Source organism: Solanum stenotomum, chromosome 12 (genome assembly GCF_019186545.1).
Source record: "Solanum stenotomum isolate F172 chromosome 12, ASM1918654v1, whole genome shotgun sequence".
NCBI lineage: Eukaryota > Viridiplantae > Streptophyta > Magnoliopsida > Solanales > Solanaceae > Solanum > Solanum stenotomum.
In genome coordinates, this window is record NC_064293.1 from 38,464,859 (window position 1) to 38,486,549 (window position 21,691).

General features: G+C 35.0%; 3 protein-coding genes, 1 non-coding gene and 1 pseudogene across 4 annotated transcripts; 4 read left to right on the plus strand and 1 right to left on the minus strand.

Moving 5' to 3' along the window:
• Positions 1–1,095: 1,095 nt before the first annotated feature.
• LOC125848313 (uncharacterized) lies at positions 1,096–2,294 on the plus strand. The gene has a single exon (XM_049528167.1). It carries the CDS (start codon positions 1,322–1,324, stop codon positions 1,727–1,729), a length of 408 nt encoding a protein of 135 aa, XP_049384124.1. The 5' UTR covers positions 1,096–1,321; the 3' UTR covers positions 1,730–2,294.
• Positions 2,295–3,310: 1,016 nt separating this feature from the next.
• LOC125849587 (U2 spliceosomal RNA) lies at positions 3,311–3,506 on the plus strand. The gene has a single exon (XR_007444666.1). It is a non-coding gene; the product is annotated as a U2 spliceosomal RNA (small nuclear RNA).
• A 103-nt stretch (positions 3,507–3,609) lies between these two features.
• LOC125849591 (U2 spliceosomal RNA) lies at positions 3,610–3,738 on the plus strand (annotated as a pseudogene).
• Positions 3,739–5,306: 1,568 nt separating this feature from the next.
• LOC125846293 (tobamovirus multiplication protein 1) lies at positions 5,307–13,058 on the plus strand. The gene is made up of 11 exons (XM_049525676.1): positions 5,307–5,569; positions 6,445–6,535; positions 6,622–6,674; positions 7,675–7,767; positions 7,843–7,914; positions 8,726–8,798; positions 8,907–8,952; positions 9,078–9,141; positions 11,926–11,979; positions 12,413–12,490; positions 12,568–13,058. Exons 1-11 carry the CDS (start codon positions 5,420–5,422, stop codon positions 12,658–12,660), a joined length of 867 nt encoding a protein of 288 aa, XP_049381633.1. The 5' UTR covers positions 5,307–5,419; the 3' UTR covers positions 12,661–13,058.
• Positions 13,059–13,623: 565 nt separating this feature from the next.
• On the minus strand, positions 13,624–18,693 carry LOC125846294 (derlin-2.2). Its single transcript, XM_049525677.1, has 6 exons — positions 18,408–18,693; positions 17,210–17,309; positions 16,355–16,569; positions 16,175–16,258; positions 15,054–15,107; positions 13,624–14,093 (listed from the first exon to the last, which is right to left on the minus strand). The coding sequence occupies exons 1-6, from the start codon at positions 18,504–18,506 to the stop codon at positions 13,908–13,910; spliced, it is 738 nt and encodes a 245-aa protein (XP_049381634.1). The 5' UTR covers positions 18,507–18,693; the 3' UTR covers positions 13,624–13,907.
• Positions 18,694–21,691: the final 2,998 nt, after the last annotated feature.

Genomic DNA, 21,691 nt, shown 5'->3' on the forward strand with positions numbered 1-21,691 from the left:
GCAAGTTTGTGAATGCTTATGCTGACTGCATGCTGTTGCTTATCAAAGCATTTGCATGGTCTTGTGATTCCATACGTTGTAAAGAAGAACTGTACTTGTATATGCAATGGAAAAGGATTGCAGAAGGAAGAAAACATGGAGAGAGAAAGAGAGAGAAGTAGTAGAAATGAGTAATAATTTTGAGATTTTTAACTGATTGTTTATGTTCCGTCTTTTGATGGATGTTTGATCATTTTTCTTAAAGGTTACTCTTTTGTGAAAAACAGGTACATTTCTTTGTTGTTCTACTTGGACACTGCTGGATGTTGACACAATTTAAAACATGCTATCACAATCTGGTGTTCTCAAGTGCTCTCCGTGCAACTTGCAATGTGTGAACAGCAATACATGAGATGTTAGTGCCTGTTACACAAAAACTAGTTTGGTTGACGTTGAACTCATCTCGTGACTTTATATTATATATATGAAAACAGAGTCACAAGTGTGAGGCTGACCGATGATGAGACAGGAGTTCAAATTTCAACGACGAGAGGTAGTAAGCATACATCACCTTTATTAAAAAAATAAATACACAAGCAATTTAGCGATGTGTTTTTAATAAGAATACTTACTTGGTAATGGTTTATTTAACTTAGTAAACATTGCAATCTTAGGTAAACGTCGCTTTAAACAAACTAGGATTAGTGCTTACGCCATTTTTATTTTTAAGTGCATGATTAGGTTGTATAAGTACATCATTCAAATAACCATGGATAACTACAAAGGTTATTTTAAATTAATGGGGCGGCGTAAACATGATAATCTTTTCCAAATTATCCTATGATTATTTGCAAAGCAAGGGTTAAAAAAAAGGCCTAGACATTGATTGCTAAGGACCACAGAGGTATCCTCTGCTGTCATAGGCATGATTAAGTTCATTTTTAGCAATAATTTAATAACAAAAAAAATAAATTTTCTTTCTTGAGGTTGATCATGATGACTAACTTGTGTATGAACCAATAAGTCAGAGAGACAGAAAAAGGTAAAATAAATAGTACTAGTAATTTATATTTAGGCGTATGCTTTGGTTGCAAGTTTTGTTGATGATTACAACTCCCATCCATCCATTGCTACAATTATGCAGAGCCTCACGCTGTCCACTTTCAACAAAAGAAAAAGAAAAAGCATATGTCTATTAAACACTATCATTAGGCATTAGCACTATAGACAAGTTGCTTCCTTAATGCAAAGTTAAAAATACCAACCAATTCATTCTTGACAAACAAGCCTTCCAACAACCTCTGAATTTCTTCTTCTCTTTTTTTTTTCTGCGAAAAAAAGAATGTTATACAGAGCTAGGAGTATTACTAGTAGGTTCTCTGATAAAATGAGTACAAGTGTGCCGGTTGAAGTAGGCACAAGGGGCACTATAGGATCACTTTTGAAGAAAGAGATTGAGTATTTCAGAAAAGTTGAGGTGGATTGTTGTAAAGGGAGTTGTAATAATAAATCTCAGAAGAGTTCAGTGGAAATAGATTCATGTGGTGGTAATTCTAATTGGCCTAGTTTCGGGTTCTTGACGATGAAATGGAAAAAGAAGAAGAGAAGAGGTACTGGTGGTGCATTACCTGCAATGTGTTCTATGGTTGAAGTTTCTGAGAGTTGTAAGATGAATGAAATTCCAGGGTTCAGTTATAGAAATCTCAAGGTTGATTCAAAGAGATTTGAGGAAGAAATAATGCTCTCATAGGAGCTTTCAATTTTTTGTGTCAAGACTGAATTCTGTTCTTATTCTTTAGCCAAATATCTTGTGCTTTCTGATTGCCTTCAATTGCTTGGAATTTGAGAGAATTGTCAATCATCTGGACTTCTTGTTTTGGCAAGAGCAGGTAATACTTTGCAGTTAGACCTGGAAAGTTACATGTATAGACCATAGACGGGCACGTATAGAATATGATTTAAGTTGCATCATTGGACTGTGTTGTTCATAAGCAGGAAGACTTGTCTGCATTACTAGGCCTAAGTATTTTGATTTCCAGTCAAAAGTGAGCAAGATATGAAACATAAAACATGTTTTGTGCAGATTAATAGACCGAAATACTCTAGGTTATCGTCATTGAAAGAAATTTGCAGTTTTCCACTTTATCAAATAGTGGAACTTGAATATAGTTGAGACTTGAGAGTCATATTTGATGTTTGTACATGAGGTGAACATGTTCATGTTTAATGTTTTCGCCTGCAGCAAAGAGATTTTTCTTGTACTTCTTACAGATTTCATCTTCCATGTCATGGTAATTGTTCATGTTATTTATTCATCATTTCTAATGTTTATGCATATATACTAGCATATGCAATTGTGGAAAAACAGAAACTTTGAGGCCACATGTTTGTTCATATCATTAACTCAAAAATTACAGAACCCATAGTCTGCAACAACCTTAGGTCTGTTCCTACTGAATCCACTTGAACCATGTATATATCTTACTCAAAAGTAACTGTAAGAAACATGGATACATTTAACACTATACTCATTCTGAAGTTACTAGCTCTTAGAACATCTTAGGTGTAGTATAAGAACGGGAAAAAGAGGAATGTCTAGTCACGCGTTAAACTACATTGACTGTTTTACATTATTTGTTATATGTCATTTGAACTTTTGTTATATTAGCTCAAGCTATGTTAACTAAGGAATTCTGGCAAATGATGATGCTTAATTCTTACTTCACCTTCTCATATCTAAGTACATATTCAGCAGTTGTCTTCTGCTTGCTGACCCTGCTAATTTATAAAAAGAATTAGTAGCACATTTGTTGGGATCAATTAAAAAAAAAAAAAAAAGGATCAAGAACAAGATATAGTTTCATCAAGTCCATTCAACGTTTTTGTACCAATTTTCACTATAAAAAACAAGGAATCACCATGTATTTTTTAAAAGCATTGAAGCTTGATTAATCCGGATAAGGCTAGTTAAAGTGGGTGCGCGCTCCCAAGCAGAACTTTTTTTCATATTCAGGGCTCAAACCCCAAATGTTTAGTTAAAGTTGAAGAGATTTTATCCATCTCACCACAACCTTCGATGATAATAAACACTGTATTGACAAACACTTTGAGGAATGTATTGAAAATTCCATAATTTTGAACAGGTTGCTAGGGAGAAAAACACACACAATAAGTTACATGTAAAAAGAGTACATTTGATTTTCTTGGTCCTTTGTGTAATACATAGTTCTCGCAAATGTGATGCGTTTGTCCAGAGGCCCACATCGCCACACAAACTAAGCAACAAGGAATCTGTACGCAATAAAATGCCAAACGGGCCTCTATTCAAAGCATACCTTTCTCGGCCTTTTGGCTAAGATCAAGTGTAGTATCTGTTCTTATCAGTTTAATATCTGATATGTGGGTCATTGGTTCACATGATATTAGCTCAATTTTTTAAGGGGGAGAGTTCATCAAGGTAGCTTGCTACCTGGGCTCTCAAGCATCGCCCGTGTGTTGCACTATTGCAAGGGCCCGGCGCACCCCACCAAATCAGTCTAATAATTTCAGCTTGTAAGGCCCATACTGGCACAAACTATTTGGTTAATTTTGCTATACATAAGAACAGTACAATTGAAACACTCGTTCCCCAACTCTTTTAACANCCACATGATATTAGCTCAATTTTATAAGGGGGAGAGTTCATCAAGGTAGCTTGCTACCTGGGCTCTCAAGCATCGCCCATGTGTTGCACTATTGCAAGGGCCCGGCGCACCCCACCAAATCAGTCTAATAATTTCAGCTTGTAAGGCCCATACTGGCACAAACTATTTGGTTAATTTTGCTATACATAAGAACAGTACAATTGAAACACTCGTTCCCCAACTCTTTTAACAATTAAAGTCAACTATTAACAAACTGGGAACATCTTCAGATAAAGCATCTTAAGGTCTTGTCAGCCTTTTAGGGCCTAAGAGGCAAGAACCATGAGACGTAGGAGGTGCTCTACTTAGATGCAGAATCATGTTATTGATGAAGCTAGAAATATAAAAACATTGCTTTTATTACCTGCACAACATAATTTTTTGATGAAGGATTATATAATTACGTCTTTGACGATCCTAAGCTGGTTTCTCTCTATCTCGTACTTCCTTTGAATCCAAATTGGAGTAACATTCTCGGAAATTAAAAGTATACCTGGTCAAACAAAATTTCAAATACATCTAGGATTTGGTGCATTCTTTCTACGAGTCTTGCTCCTTCAAATATACTTATGGTCTATCAAATAGGAGTTCTATTTATTTTTCATGAATAAAGTCAACAATATGATTTTAACTCTCCTTAATCCATAGTCCATGATTTTGTCAAAGTCCAGACACTGATATATAATTCATACTCCATTTTTTTCAATAGAATAACAACTCAAGTTTGGCGATGAAAATTGGGTATACGGCGGCATGTAATTGTCGACTTGGAATTTGTGTTTGGCTTTTGGGCCATGCCGCCTTACAACCATAGAATATCCGTGTTAAATTCGTACATGATCCTTTAAGTTTTATTTTATTTATATTCAAATTACTAACCTATTATTTTATAAAAAAATAAATCACAACTTTTAATTGATTATTATGAAAGTCGTAAAACTAATTTTTTTATATTTTGCCGAAAGTAAAAGACTTTTTTGTTACCAAAATTGTTCGGAGTCTTGTTTTAATTCTTAGGTAAAATTGAATAATTTTTTTTTGTTACGAAATATAGTTTAGTGACTTTTTGCATTATCAGCCTTTATTAAAATTATTTTTTCTATGGTAAAATCAGCTGTTCACTGTTTGTATGTATCATATCATAATGAATAGTGAATTTAATAGAATGAAATCCGTCTCCATATTTCATTACAACTAATGGGATAATTTTTGAGTCTTGATAAATTTAAGGTAAGGTTTCAAAAATGGAATCCTGCTATTCTAGCTCATGCAAGGGACTATGATATTTTTCCTTAGCAATCAAATTGTAGATAAAATCAAATTGAATCTATTGATTATTCTACTTCAGTACCTCTAAAGTAAAGAGATATTGAAAAATTTACACACGCTAATATACTACAGACTTCTAACTTTCAACGTGAATATATATAAAAGAATCATTAAGAATAAAATAAAAACATCAAATATAAAAGTGTATGTAATATTTTTCACAAGACACATAAGATTTTATAATATAGTTAAAATATGAAACGAAATGGCCAATAACTCCAAATGAACTTGAATAGTTAGTTATCTTAATTTTTTGTATTAGGAAGGTAAGAGTAAATAAAACTATAGAAAGATTTCCATTTATGATTTGATGGCATTGTTTTCATGTGTATGGCACCTTAAGCACGTTCCTTACTTGTTCTTTCTTTTATAGCATCAGTTTTTTGACTTCTTTCAATACAACAAGATAAGCGGAGGAGAGAGCTGAAATGACTAGGTTGCCACTTGGGTCGTCGCCGATTGACATCGCCGGTCCGGCGACTAACTGGTGGGATCACGTCAACGAATCCATTCAGTGGCAAGATGGGATTTTCTACTCCCTTTGTGCTTCTTATGCTCTTGTTTCAGCCGTTGCCCTAGTAAGTTTCTCTTTTTCTGCTCTGTAGATATGTAAAGATTGGTTTTTTCTTTCCTTTTTGTGAATTTCACGATCAAAGTAGAGTTTGGGAGCTGAAATGGCGGAATTGATGTAGATGATTTATATTTTAGACTCCCAACTAATTTTATGTTGAGATGCAGTTGATAGAATTGCAGTGTCTAGTTCATGTTATAAAGTCAAATACTTGCTGTTAGTTGGGTTTTTTTCGTAACTTCTGTTAGAAATGGAAAATCTTGGTTGGTCAACTGTAGGAATGAAATAATGAAGTTTGCATATCATTCAAGAATGTTTGATTACCAAGTGTAATTTAGGGGTTTTCATTAAGGCAAATTACGGGATATTTTGTGCTTTTCTATGTCACTAATAAAAGTTTGGAGCAGTAGACTGACTGGTTAATCATATTTCTGGTAGGTTCGGTTAGACTGTTAGTTAAAAGCTACAGAATAGTTTTACTTAGGTTCAAATTCAATACTTCTTTATTTGTACTCTCCTTTCTTTCCTGAGGATTCTGCAAGACTTGGATGTTCGCTATGTCAGAATTCCAAATTATTTCATAATCAATTATCATGTAGATGCTTGTTGTTAATTTATCTATATCTTTAAAGCTTTGATCTCTTATCTAAGGTTTTGATGTCAGTATTTGGGAGTACTCCTTTTGTGTGTGCTTTTGGGGCTTATGACCTTTTCCAATAAGTAGATGAGTTTCATGGAAGGGTGTTTTTTCATATTTCGATTAATATATGTGTTTCAGATACAGTATTTACCTAATACTGCATGTGTAGAGAACTGTTTTCCTCGTGGTGCTTGCTTAGTTGGCAGTACTTTTGGTTGAGTCTATGAGTTAATTATCTGCAGATTCAATTAATAAGGATCGATTTGAGGGTACCCGAGTATGGTTGGACAACACAAAAGGTGTTCCATCTGATGAACTTTGTTGTAAATGGAGGTAAATCAGACTCAGACTAAACAAACCATCCAGCTCTTTTTTTTAATCTGGAATTTTGTTTTAAATGCAAATCTTTTGTTTTTCAGTTCGTGCAATTGTCTTTGGATTTCACAAACAGGTTTTTCTGTTCCATTATAAGGTAATGTGCTTTCCTGAAAAGTAACTTTTCAATTGTCAATATTTCTTCTTAATTATGTTCAGTTTGCTTTCAATAGAACGCGACAATGTATGCAAAGTTAGTTGCGCGGACTCTTCACTTTTGATGCCGCACCCGTCTCGGATTCTTCAAAAATACACTACTTTTGGCGAATCCGACATGCACCCGTTGGCATTTTTGAAGAGTCCGAGCAACATAGAATTGCAAACCTGAATGTAGTGCCTTGTTCTTATCAACCGTTTAACTTTTTCTCTAATTATTATTCTTTTCTTTATAGTGCGTCAACTTATGTAGGAACTATCAGAAATCAAAATTAGGTTAGAACTGTACCTAGAAAAGTTATCACCTGATGGGACCATTTTCAAGTGGAAGTGCATGATGTTACTTTTGCTAATTGGAGCTGTAGGCTTTCTTATATCTTTGACGTTCTTAACTTTGAGCTTAATTTGACATTTCAGATTCCTTATCTTTTAATTTATTTATTCGCAAGGTCATCCTGCTCACTTACTGCTAATATAATCCAATAGCAGTTCAGCAATCCTTGTTTGTTAATGTGTGAGCTAATTGGATTGAAAGCTCATTAGTATATACATTCTGTCTTTCAGATTCCAGTTTGAAGCTTATCACCTAGTTACCCATCTTTTACTTGCTCTAAACTTTTGGTTTGACTGTGATGGGCTGATGGCATTGTTCAAGTGCTTAGTTCCTCTGCAGCCGGCAACGCCGTACTGTTACCTTGTCAAACCTTTAGCTTTGACTATCATTTTATTGAGATGAATTTTCTGTTAGCAATAACGAATCTACTGAAAGCACTTCCCTATTACGGCTTCTGTGATCTCTTTCCTTAATTTGGGTGGGCTACTGCTGGACCGTCACTTTTAGGCTGATGACGTGAGAAATAGAAATAAATAACATGCCACAACTGCCTCTTAAGCTACTGCCTAATTGTTTACTGATGTTAGATTTGCTCCACGATAACCAGGTGCTGACTCTGGCAATATTGGAACTACCAGGGCTCCTTTTCTTTTCAACATTCACACTCCTTGTTCTATTTTGGGCTGAGATATATCACCAGGCAAGTGAAGTTATAGCATCTTGCAGGCAAACTGTAAATCTATTGATTCTAACCCTTGCATTTACGTAATGGCAGGCTAGGAGTTTACCAACAGATAAGCTCAGGATTTCTTATATTGCAATAAATGGTGCAATATACTTCATTCAGGTTTGCTACAAACGTGTCCCCTGCTCATACGCTATTGGACATCATTGTTGTTCATAGGGAAATATAATCGATCAAGTATCATTACTTATTATTATTTTGTCTGTAGTAATGTGTGATTTCTTTTAAGATTCTTTCACGCCAGTCAAACCCATCTAATTTTGGGTTCTAGTTGATAACCCCCCGAACCCAACTTTAGCTCAAACCCTGTATATATGTTAAAAATTCTGTAAACAAGTAAAAATAATAGATTTTGAACCCACTAAATCAATTGGGTTGTGGTAGAATTTCTGAGACACATAAAGTTCGAATCCTGGAGCCACCTCTGCTCATCGATATGTGGTCATATGTGTGCTTCTTAATATGTTGAATTCTGAGCTATTCTTCTTTCTCAAAATGTTATGCCTGGTTTACCTGGGGTAACATGCTTGGAGAAAAGTTCAATTCAGAGCTCTCCTCCTACTTTCATTATCAAATATTCATAGCTTGGTTCTGGTTATACCTTTAATTATTTTTTCGAGAACAGTTGGAATATCTTTCCAAGATCTTGCAATAAATTTTTACAGAACCATATGCAAATTTAGCCTTGAAATAGGGCTAGATTCTCCTAATCCCCAGCCCATGAGAACCCTAGCTTTTTCCCTTTCCTAAAGGATAGATCACTTCTAAATAAATAAAGATGTCCATTATTCTTGATTTCTTGGTGAACATTCCCGATCGACCCGCTTGTCTCAAAAGCTAAGAAGCTTCTTGAGTCTTCCAGGTCTTATCTCAGGTAATAAACTAAATACAACTGAAAAATGGTTTTTGTCAGGCCTGTATCTGGGTTTACCTCTGGGTCAATGACAATAGCACAGTGGAATTCATCGGGAAGATATTTATAGCAGGTGAATCTCTTTTATATTAATTTTCTCCTTTTGCCCTATTTTACGGAAGGTTAGATCTGCTTTCAAAGTTTATTGCTTTCTTTAACCTTGCATGTTTATTTGGTGCAGTTGTATCAGTTATTGCAGCCTTGGGCTTTCTGCTATATGGTGGAAGGTGAATTTAAGTGCTATTTTCTCTGTGCATTTATCTTCTAAAGCATTATTGATCATTCTTAGATGACCTTAGACATGATTAAATTTCATTGCTTTTCTTGTGGAATTTGTTTTTACAATCATCAGGTTATTTCTCATGCTGCGGCGCTTTCCTATTGAATCTAAAGGGAGGAGAAAGAAGCTTCATGAGGTTTGTGTACTACACGTCTGTCTTCTTCTTTTTTTCTTTTTGAACTGGTAAAGGTATTTACACTTTTATCTTCTTACTTTATATATACAGAGGTTAGTGCTGTAGTTTGGCATAGAATACGTTTGCATGTAAGGCATAAGATTTATTCCTCACAAACTTAAGTTCTCCCTACAGCACCGAGAGGGAGAAACTTTTTAAACATGAAGTTTGATTAATTTCCTTGTCCTAAGATGTCCTGCTAATTGTTCTGCTATATTATAATCTTAACTTGCAGTGAATGACTGCTTTATTTAGTCCAGGTAACATTTAAGTGGAGAGCTAGAGTAACGCTGTCCCTGAGATTGTATAATTAAATTCTAAAATGATAATTAACAAGAATAGATGGAACCTTGTTGTGACATTCTTATTCAGACATTTTTATTCAGTGCGTGAAGGGGTAACCTTTTGGTCATGAATCCACTAAACTGTCAAAGGCTGGTGCATACTATCTTTTTCTATTTAGTTTGTGTCACATAATGTGTTTGACTTTGACCATAAGCTCAACTCCAGCAAATTATTAATTTCTGTATCTGCAATCTGATGGGACTGTTCAAAGTTGTTTGGATATAAATAGACAGAAGATGTCAAGTAATAAAGATTGCCTAACTAGATGAGCAGGAATGGAACAAATTATAACATACAACATTAGGGTACCAACTTTTGATGTCTCCCTTCTCTAGATTCCTCTTTTTTTATGATTAAGATTTTATTAAACCATCTGCAGCACCAACAAGGTGTAAGAGTGCACGATAGTAGCTAGGAATTTATTCCTTTAACAATGTAAGGAGTCAATGAACTCCACTATATGGTCAAAATCAGTAGCAGCATTCCTGCTTCAAAAATTCATGCTCTGTTAGCATTTCAATATTACAAAAGATAAGGATGATGCTTTATCCTGAAAGCAGCTGCAGTTCCCTTCTATTCAAACCATCTGAAATAACATAGAGGGATTCTGTAAGTTCTCTCTATATTTTTTAATAAGGTCCTCTGTTTCTTCTTGATTCCCTGCACTGCCAACTTTGTACTGCCTCTACCAGGCATCATCCAAACAATCCCAAACCGGTTTAGAAATATACACCAAGTTATCCAGATGAATTTACAACGTAGGAGTAAGTGTCTAAATGATTTAAAGCCCTCTTTGCAGTAGTAGTATCTGCTGGAGAAGTGAAATCTGCCTCTGTGCTGGCTATCATATGTTATGCATGCTTCATTTAAGGCTAATACCCAAAAACAGCCACTTTGGGAGTTGCTCTGGTCCTCCAAGTCATCTTCCATGACTACTAAGCCAATATTACCACATTCTTCCTTAACAACTAACTGTATCATGCTTTAGCTGAGAAGTTCCCATCATCCAATGATCCATTTCCATCACTCCCCCTAATTTAACAACTAGCACACACAGACTGTACCTAGTGTTGATGATTTTTTTAAGAAAAAAATTGATGATTTATTCTACATTGGAGATTCCAGTATTCTTCATTGAAGGGTTCTCCACTGTACGTCAAATACTCTTTGTTGATGAAAGATTATATTAACTTGGGAAGAGTTGTTTCAGAGTGCTGGTTTCCAGTCGTTTGTCTTGCCATAGTTTGTTCTTCTGCTATTATCCATTTTGACCTTTCCACCTCTGCAAACTCTCCCCATGGATTTCCGATTCATCTTCCTAATACAACTCCATAAGATGTGACTGCTTTATTGCATCATTGTCCATCAATTCCATATTAATCTTTGATCACCCCTTCCACATCTTCTCTTTGTTGGTATTCAGTCTCCATCTCCATCTCCGTCTCCATCTCCATCTCCATGGCCATTTGAACTTAAAAGACACTTAATAAATAGTCTAAAGCTCTTCACAACTAGTCCCCAGTTGTTTGCTCATAGTTGACCATCTAATCAAATGCACCTTCTTCATCTCACAATTAAATCCCCATAAAAAGTTTACTTCTCAACTTATTCATTTGTTTTTCAACTTTAGAAGGAATTGATACTAGTGATATTAGATAGATAGTGATCCCTGCAATACATATTTGTAAGGTCATCCTTTACCCATATGAGAGAGATCACTTCTTTCAATGGGTTGATTTCCTTTCACATCTTTCAATAACTTCTCGCCATATGTCAATAAAGGCAAAAGATGCTGGATGATTGTTTCTCATCTCGATACCTGTATTGATGGGAGGGTATCGTTTCCTGGTAGAATAATTGAGAATTGTGCAAGCCCCTCATCATACCCTTGACTCCTTGTTTTTAGCTCCTAGTCACAGACCCAAATAAACTTGATGGGAAGTACTCCATTTTACACCTCAGAATACTTGCTAGACTCTTCATAAGCATTAACTGAAAACAAACTATGCTTGGCTGATTTCCTTTTCTTCTTTGTTGATGAATAAACAGGAAATAAAAATATCTTAGATTAGTCTGACTAGATGGAAACACAATATTAACATATGATGTTTCTGAAGAAGGAATTTTTTTTATCATTATTTGTGAACCTAAGGAGTTCTTTTTTTTCTTAATTGATCATTAGTGGCCAACTCAAGAAAACGTTTTATTGGTCTATCTGATTGTTCTAACAACGTCTTCTGCATCACCAACCATTAAATGATGCTGCTGTGAATATGTTTGTGTTATCTGAAGTTTTAATGAATGTTTCTAAGCACATGCATGCATTGTCATGGCTTATAATTCTTAACATCTCTTACTCTAAATTGGTTCATCTGATCTGATGTATGTATGTGATCACAGGTTGGATCTGTGACTGCCATATGTTTCACCTGTTTCCTCATTAGATGCTTTGTGGTAAGGCTTTATGTACCTGTTTCCTTCTCCCCATGATGGTCAACCTTTTATTATCCAAAGTGTAATAGTGTCCTAGCTATATTATTAAGTTTTGCAAACTGGTTAACCAAATGAGACACTCTTAGCTTGTCTACGGGGAGGTCCAAGCAGGGAAATGAGGTTTTACACAATTGGTGCTTTAGCTTGTCAGAGGTGAAAACATTGAGGCTATCTTTATGAAATTAAGGGTTGCAACTCATGCCTTCCTTCAGGCTTCAGTCAAACCATAACTACTCCTGGGAACAAATAATAGAAAAAGGTAGACTAGAGAATAGGAACATGATAAAAAAAAGAGAGAAAGTATATCAGGTTTAAAGTAAAGCTAAACCGGCCTCAAATCTCCAACTCTCATGCACATGAGCTTCTTTGCTATGTCTAATCTGGTTCGCTGCAGGTTGTGTTATCTGCTTTTGATTCTGACGCATCTCTTGACGTCTTGGACCATCCTGTTTTGAATCTGATATACTACCTGGTATGTATCATTTTCGTTATTCCATGTTCCTTACGTTTACTACTTTGTCTGAGTGATCACATTCTTCTCTGTGGCAGCTAGTAGAAATTCTTCCTTCAGCTCTTGTGCTCTACATCCTGCGAAAATTGCCTCCAAAAAGAGTGTCTGCACAATACCACCCAATCAGTTAGCTGCAGCAGAATTTTATCATCAGTCATACACGTTCCCATGGTTGCTGTTGCAGAAGCTAACTGGAGTTCTTCAGGAGAAGTGAAACTGCAAAAAAGATATCCAGTTGCAATAATTCTGTGGAAAGGCCAAAGATTCAACACTTTTTTCGCAGTTGTTAAACAGAGGTTAAGCTGTTTTTCTTACATTATATTGTTTCTGTGGTTGTAGCGTGAAGCATGAGACGAATAATTGTTCCCCACTTTTGTGAAAAATATCCTAGTCATGATGAAATGATGCAGAGAGTAATCTCAGTTTTCGCCATTGTACGGGCCATATTGTAACTATGATGTTCTGGATCTCCTTTACTGCAATGACTGATGTCCTTTGTTTGGTCAGTTTGTTCTAGTAATTTTACTTTATAGAACCCAGTAATTTTAAAGATTCAGTTACAGATGGTTCAAAATCTGGGTGCGTAACAGGTTTACTCGCTAATCGACATATCACACGATGCTGCTTGTACTACTCACTCGAAGCACTGGGGGCACAGCGTTATTTCCAATTAACGGCAACAATAACACAACTTTGGTTTTCTAATATGGCAAAATTGATTCGTAACAAAATATGGCGAACTGATTATAGAAAACATTTTTCATTTTCTAATTCTCGGAAACCCTTGTTGCTGCCTGCATTGTGCTTTAACAGCTTAATTTTTTTATATATAATTGAGGTTACACAGCAATCCTCATTAAACGCCAATGCACACACATATATGTACTGGACTGCATGTATACGACCTACATAGACGAGGTAGGTTTTCTTTGTCCTTTAAAATCTGGTTTTCCCCCAAGTTGATGCATGACATACTCCAAAACTGGAGTTGAAAATTTCAGTTCAACCAGTTTTTCTTTTGAGTCTCAATAATGCACACCTCTAATACCAAAAATCAGCAATTGGCTTCTAAGGGAAGGAGAAACAACACCAAACAATTGAATTCTAAGACTTATAACAGAGAAAAAACACTTCATATAGGCGAGTTTTCTCTACCAGCACGGCACTTCTCCAGTTCCAGATCTAAATTACAAAAAGCATCTTCAAACCCAAGTTGCCCAGTGTAAGAAATACACCAACAATTTGACAAGGAATGAAGACGGATAGTAACTAGCACAATCATCATCAACAAGACCAACCCTGATTCCCTCCAACCAAATATCTAAGGTCAATTTACAGGAACTGAAGACAGAGCCACTGGTTTACTTATAAAATTATCTCATTGATTTGGTGGAACTTCATCAACAGGAGGAGCAGCGAAGCGAACATTAGCAGGTCGAGCCACCACTACTGGCTCGTCAGCAAACAATGCTTTGATAACTGCTGGTGTTTTCAGGGGTCTACGACCAGTCATTCGCGGATAGACGCCTTCTAGGAAATAATAAGCATGGCCTGCAATCATTCCCTGAAACATGAAAGTTCACTTTCAGTATATAGCACCAACATTGCATGGTATAGGGTATATTTTACAATTCTCATATTTGGTTGTCAAAGTTTTTGAAAAGTATTCTCTCTAGAAAATATAAGTTTCCTTAAAAATGAGGAAAATGACTTCCCTAATATAAGTCGCAAGTAAGTGGCATTCCACATAATCGTTTCATCCCCACCCTCCAACACACACTACTTCCACCCTCATCCCCCACACTTCTACCTTCTAACCCACCCCTAGAGTGTTTGTCTAGATTATATAAACTATTTTCTGCTTACTCATCAAACACCAGAAAATAAGTAAAAATCCACTTATCTTATTTTTTAGGAAAACATTTTACAAGAAAAAACTCTGCATGAAAAACATTTTCCTTTGTATCAAATGCACACATAAAGTTCAATGAAAGGAAATTGGAATATTCAAACCCCACAAAAGGAATTTTAAAATGCAAGGTAACTGAGTGCTGGCATAAAAACAACAGGCACCAGTGCAGGTAGAAAGGTCTACACAGAAAAGCTTAACAATACATTGTGACAACAAAAGGAAACTAGTGAAAGATAGATGTGCAAGAATCCATATCTTCTTTTACAAACAAGAACTTTTTTACCACTATACTACAGATCAGCATCCAGTTTTCGGGGTTTATCACCTTGGACAAAATCCTCATTAGAAAACATAAATATGGCTGGTTGGTGAAGGCATCGACACATCTTTGTAGTTGGGGAAAGAAGAAAAGAAGTGAAATCTCTCTCACTAAATGAAAATAAGTAAGACAATCCTGGCAACCAGAACTTTTATCAAAGATTCAGGCAAGATATCCAACAGGAAGGCTCAAGCAGGAGCAAAAACCATTTAACTAAAACTCTTAAGAGTCTCATATAGTAGGCATGAAACAAGTAAAACCTAATAAAAGCACATGAGTCACCAGAAGCGTACCAGTAGATCCCCCCAAGCACTGGCGCCAACAAGCACAGAGAACCCCAAAAGAACCTGCGACAAGGAGAAAGAAGTGTGATGAGGTTATCCACCACAAACATAAACAACAAACTTCATTGAAGCAAAACTACAAGTAGTTTTCCACTTCAAGAAACAAAATATGAAAAAGATTGTGACCCATTTAAATATTAATTTCCTGGATTCCTAATTCTATTCTAATTCAAGAATGTGTTTCTATTTATATTCAATGTTCTTTTAGTAGTTCTCCCAAAAAAGAACATCACTGCCAAATATCCGGGTGCTTGGATACACACTATTGGCTGAGCTATATGCAAGGGGCAAATAAGTTTTTGGATTTCTCACTGCGTCTTTCTTGCCAAGACTATGTTGGTGAAGAACTCCATAACTATGTTACAGAAAGGGTTTCTAGCCAAATAGATCCTAAAAACTGGAAACATAAAAGACTACATAAAAGCATGGCTCTGCAAATAACCCCTTGTTCACATAATAAAGAAGGGAGTGATTTTCAAAATCAACATACTGCAAGGTTCATCATCTTGAATGCAAAACACCACCTAAGATTGCATAAATCCAAAACAAAATGAATAAGAAACCTGGCGCACAGGAAAAGCTTTCCTGGACCCAGGTGATGCTCTACCCACCCCAAATCTCCAGCCCATTGAATAGGAATGAACAGGAAAAATATTTGAGTAATGGATCAGCTGTAGCCCTTCAGGTTTGATAGCTCACATATAGCATAACCTATGAAGTCTTTTTTTTTGGGAAGAAGAACCAATGAAGTCTTCTTTAAACAGAGTCTATGATCGCTGATTTGTCAACTTGATAATAATACCTTTAAAGGCTAATTCCAAATATTTAAACTCATCCCCCCTATGTATCAAAAGTTAGAGATTAGGTACTTAGATGAGTAAAAAGCCACAACTTGTAAGGATTGTTCATAAATGACGGATTGCATTAAAGAAGTGGCAAATTGATAATGTCATATCTAGCAGAAGAAACACAAAGATGCAAGGGGACAAACCACAGGTGAGGCAGCTCTTAAAGTTAAAAGCTAATGATTTGTGAAGCAAAGTATGATGGATTAAGTAATAAACACTAACCCATGGGAGGTAAGCTGCGGTGAAAGTAAACAGACCCAAAAAGCTCATGTGGATAAACGGATTTTGCTTGCTCCATACATAAACCTACATATAGAAGGAAGCAGAATGATGAAAAAAGAAAGGCCAAGGCAGAAAACAAAAGCCAAGTAAAAAATGGAGTTATACTGCAGAGGAGCTAACCATCATAAAAGTCAATGAATTGCTCAGGAATATGATCTTTGCAAATGACTCTGAGACATACGGTATCATCCCCCCGACAAGAACAATTCCTGTTAAAACAGTTGCACCAAACAAGAGCATGTAGAAGAAATCTGCCGTCCTTCCCCTGAAGGAGTTCTCTTCTAGAAGCTTGCAGTACCGAGCTAGGAAAAACATGTGAAACAGAAAGTCCAAGTCTGAAAACATTAAGAAAAAAGATATCAGAATAACGTAGAAAAAGAAAGAGAAAGTGTCTTCTCATGTTGATGTATTCCTCCAAACAAGTGACTCTGCCTTCATCTCATAATCTCAGATGCACTCACAAATAAAAATACATGATTAAAAGGAAAACTTGTAGGGCTGATTAGCAGAATGAGCTTAGTTTCCATTTTTGGATTTAATCTACCATACTATTCATTTCTGTGACTTGTGTCTTCCACTTCTCTCATCTTTTTTTGTACCCAACTTTGTCTCACTGTGGGTGAAATATCTTTTTCCAAGATCAGAAAGAAATGAATATCAGGAAATTGACTTCTACAAACATATTACAATTCCAATGACCATTGGCAAGAGTTGCTATAGCATTAACCATAATGAGAGAAGAGTGTATTGAACAGAAGTGCTACAAAACAATCAGTCAGACTACAAAGTACTGGCTGAATCCTGTATTTAGCCACGATAGTTATTGAACAAAAGAGCCTAGCCATTAAAGCCTTGAAAGATTCATGGCTGTTCAATTAAAGTTATGCCTCATTAAGACACTCATCCTCTATAAACTAAAAGGAGGAAAAAATCTTTTCAGAAAAAGAAGCTAACTGCTGAGAGAAGAGAAATTACCCATCTTCCGAAAGTAGAGAAAATTTGTAACCAGGCGCCACACCTGGTATTGCTTCACCACTAACTTGGGGTTCAGGTACAACTTATAAGGAGATATAATCTGCAACACACACAAAATACAATCAATCAGTCAACCAACACTATATGTGGATGATTGTTACATATTGTTTCATAATGTATCGTATCGTGTTGTGTTGCATTGTATCGTATTGTTTTAATGAATATTACATTTGGATAGACTGCAATTTTCTTTGTCGATCACACATCAACAATTTGAATGATAAACCTACAAGAAAGGTAGGGTACGGGGTAGAGCTACTATAAAAGGTTAAAGAAAAGAGTAAAATAAGATTTGGAAGCTTCGGGTGCCACGCTACTTTGTCGCGTAACGTATGAAATATTTTGCGAAAGTGGTGGCAATATTCATAGAGGAAACAAATAATTATTATTCATCAGCGTAATTTTGTACAAGATATACTCTAGTCTACTTGGTGTAGTTAAGATTTTAGTTATAAGAGGTCAAACGTTCTAATCTAGATAACCATAACTTTACAACTTTTTTAACAATGATTCCGGCATGCTAAAATAGTTTTATAAAATAAACTCAGCCTGATTCGAACTTGCGTCCCTAGGGAGGAAAAGCTGAGCTTTGACCACTGGTACCATGAGCTCCATTGTTGCTCTGGGTGCCACGATTTATATTTATACTAATCCTTATACATAAATATGGATATACACGTATATAAACATAGTTCCAATCAAAACCATCAGGTGCCGTGGCACCTGCAAGTGTTAAACGTAGATACATAGATACGGTTAACAATCATCCTGTGCAAGTTTCAATCCTAAACTAGTTAGGGCCAGCTATACGACATGTAAATCCATTCTTCTCAATTCAGGTCCATTTCAACATCCCAAATTACAACAATCAATCAACTATACCCCAATCCCAAATTAATTAGGGTTAGCTATATGAAACCCCTGTATCCATTAATCAAGGTTCATCTCAACATCCCAAATTACAACCCCCACTAAAAAAACAATCAACATACAAACAACCCTCAATTTTTATCATTGATATCTCAAAAAAAAAAAAAAAACCTACCCAGATACAGAAATCCTCAAATTCATACGAAAACATTTTAAAAATCAATCTTGAAAGTCTACTGCTTTTCCTTAAGATGAATCATATCCATACCTCCAGAGAACAACCGATTGTGGTGATGATTGCAGCAGTGAGATAGGAACGGGTGATTATCGGCATCTGTTTGTACCATTCTTCCACAGCTTGTGCCATTCAGCCAAATCAAACTTTCCCCAAAACAAAACTTCCCAGAAATCCCTAACAACCCGACTGATAAAGCCTCTAGGTTATCTGAAAATTGATCAATTCAAGGATTTCTAATATATATACACACTCACATGCATATAATATGTATATACATGTATGTGATCGGATTTTAGAGGAAATCAAAGATGAATGGCAAAGGGAACAATAAATTCTTTTATAGGATTCTAATCTTGTTTCTTTGAGGGGGGCTATTGTCTATGAGATTAGAAGCGCGTATTAGTCACGGACCAATTAGATGATCCGGTGACGAGCAGAGGCCAATGAGATTGTTTGCGAGAATAGTATTGATGTCAGCGGCGCGTCTGTTGTTGGATTTTGTTGTTTTTGAGTTACCTTTAAAAGAGGAAATTCGATGATTTTTGAGTTTCAATCTACTTTAGTATTAGTATTGCTAGTGTATTGTTTATATTAGGCATATTGTGGAGTACCTCTTATTTGTTGAAATTATTTTATTTCTAGTCGGAAGGAGAGCGTCCGAGACATTGATAAAGTTATTGGGGGAGAGAATTGGAGTAATTGATAAAGTTATTGGTATGAGAGTGTTGGAGTAATTGATAAAGTTATTGGAAGGGAAATGTTGAAGTAACCATTAAAGTTATCAGAAATGGAACAGTCGTAGTATCTGGTAAAGTTATCAGAAGGGAATGTTTAAGTAACTTGTGAAGTTATCGAAAGGGAGAACGTTGGAGCAACTGATAAAGTTATTGGGAGGAAAGCGTTGGAGTACTTGATAAAGTTAATGGGAGGAGAGCGTTGGAGTAATTCGTAAAGTTATTGGAATGAGAGTGTTGGAGTAATTGATAAAGTTGTTGGACGGGGAACATTGAAGTAACTGTTAAAGTTATCAGAAGTGTAACAGTTGCAGGATCTAGGAAAGTTATTAGAAGGGAAATGTTTAAGTAACTTGTGAAGTTATCGGAAGGGAGAACGTTGGAATAACTAATAAAGTTATCGAAAAGGGAACGTTGGAATAATTGATAAAGTTATTAAGAGGATAATATTTGAATAACTGGTAAATTTGTTGTCATGTGATCAAGAGTTCACGAGTTCATGTCGTGGAAACAGACTCTGGCAAAAATATGGAGTAAGCATGTGTACAGTAAACCCTTACAATTCAAAGCTCTTTTTCAAATTTTGCATATAGAGAGAACTTTAGTACATCGAATTGTTCGCTAATTTTATTTCTAGTTGAAATGTTTTTCTTATTATTTTTTCTATTTTAGGGAAGGAACAATTATAGTGGTTGGATTTATGTGTTGTGATTCACAACTTCATTTTATTTTATTTTGACTTTCAATCATATATGTCTAAAGTTAGGGCAAATATATGATTTGACGATTTTGCGCCAAAGAAAATGAAATTTGACCATGCAAAGACATAACTTTGATAAAAGAATGTACGAAGTTAGATTTTTCGAGGTCATAAACTTCACTGAAATTGCCATTGACAAGCTATTATATATCTCGTGTTTTGTCAAGGCCATAACTTCAATTAAAAAAAGGGCTAAATTTGGCTTTATCAAATTCACAACTCCAGTAAAAAGAAAATGTTTGAAGTTGACCTTGACAAGCATACCAAACTTCAAGCAAAATGTTTGATGTTTGACCTTCACAATGACATTTTCAGACAAATATGTCTAAAAGGAGAGGCAAATTCTCACTTGAAGTTGTGCCCAAAATAGGTAAACTTGCAATAATAATTGACCATTGGATATAAATGATCATTCCAAAAGCAAGTATTTGCATACTTCACCCATTTAATTGTCATGTTTCACTATTCTATATATACTAGATTTTGTTGCCCGTGCTATGCAAGGGCCCAATAACATAAATGGTATGTTTTGGGGCTAATAACGAAGTTTTTGAAGCGATTATTTGCGTGGATAAAGGAATAAGTTTTTTTTATCACAAACCTGTACTTTCTTTGACGCTATTCAAGGCACAATAAGACTACCCACATACAACATTTTTGAACAATTTTATGTTGTCAATTATCACGATTTAATTTTAAGAATCAGTCAAATTTTTTTATGTTTTTTTAATAAATATTTTAAGTTGTCAATTATCACGATTTATTGTATTTTATACATAATTTTTAACGATAGATTAATTTCAAGAATCAATCNTTTGTAACCGTTTTATTACCCACTAAACAATTTTGAACATATATTATATATAATTTTTAGATCATCCCCAAATTTTAAGAAACAAGTGTGTTCACACATCAATCATTACATGACACGTGTTAATTTAATTAAAAATGTAATTTTTTTTTCATTTTAATTTTTCTCTCTCTCTCTTTGACTTATTTTAATTTTGATTTCATCTTAAATTCCACTTAATCTTTCACCCCCCACTTTCAAGTGTTCCATCCCTCCCTTTTCTTTCTTTTTCTTCACCTCCCACCCTCACCCCATCTCCCACGTTAAATTGAACCCCTCTCCCATTTTTTTTCTTCTCCAGTCAAATTCTTTATTTTAGTAATTTTTTTATAAAAAAGAATTCATATTATTTTCTAGATTTTATGAGTGATAAACAAAACTATTTATTTTTCTAAGAAATTTAAATTTTTAAAGGTATCATCAATTGCTCATGTTCATGTACCTTCAAATTAGATATGATAATTTTAAAAGAATCAATGAATTCCCCGAAAATTGAATAAACTTAATTGAAATCGGATTAAAAAAAACTATATGATACTTCCTAATCATCTTGAAATCTAATGGGTTTATCAAATTATTCGAAATGTAAGAAAATATTCAGATAAAGTTTTAAAATTAAAGAGATTAAAACTAATAGTAGTAAAAAAAGGAAGGTAAAGTTGTGGTAAAAATGGTGACATTGAAAGTGAAAAGCTTCAATGGAGATGAGAATGAATTTTTGAAAAAGAAAGAAACAGAAAAAATAAAACGGAAAAAAAGTAAAACTAATAAGAAAAATAAGAAAATATATTTTACAATAAAATACTTGTAAAAATAAAATTATATTAGTTATTTTAGGTTGACAAAAAATGATGTAATAATATCCGTTCAAGATTGTTTAGTGGGGGTAATAGGACGTCCGCATATTTAATGTATCTTTTTGAAAATTCAAAACAAATTCAGATGTCACTTCATGTCTTTTCTTAAATAT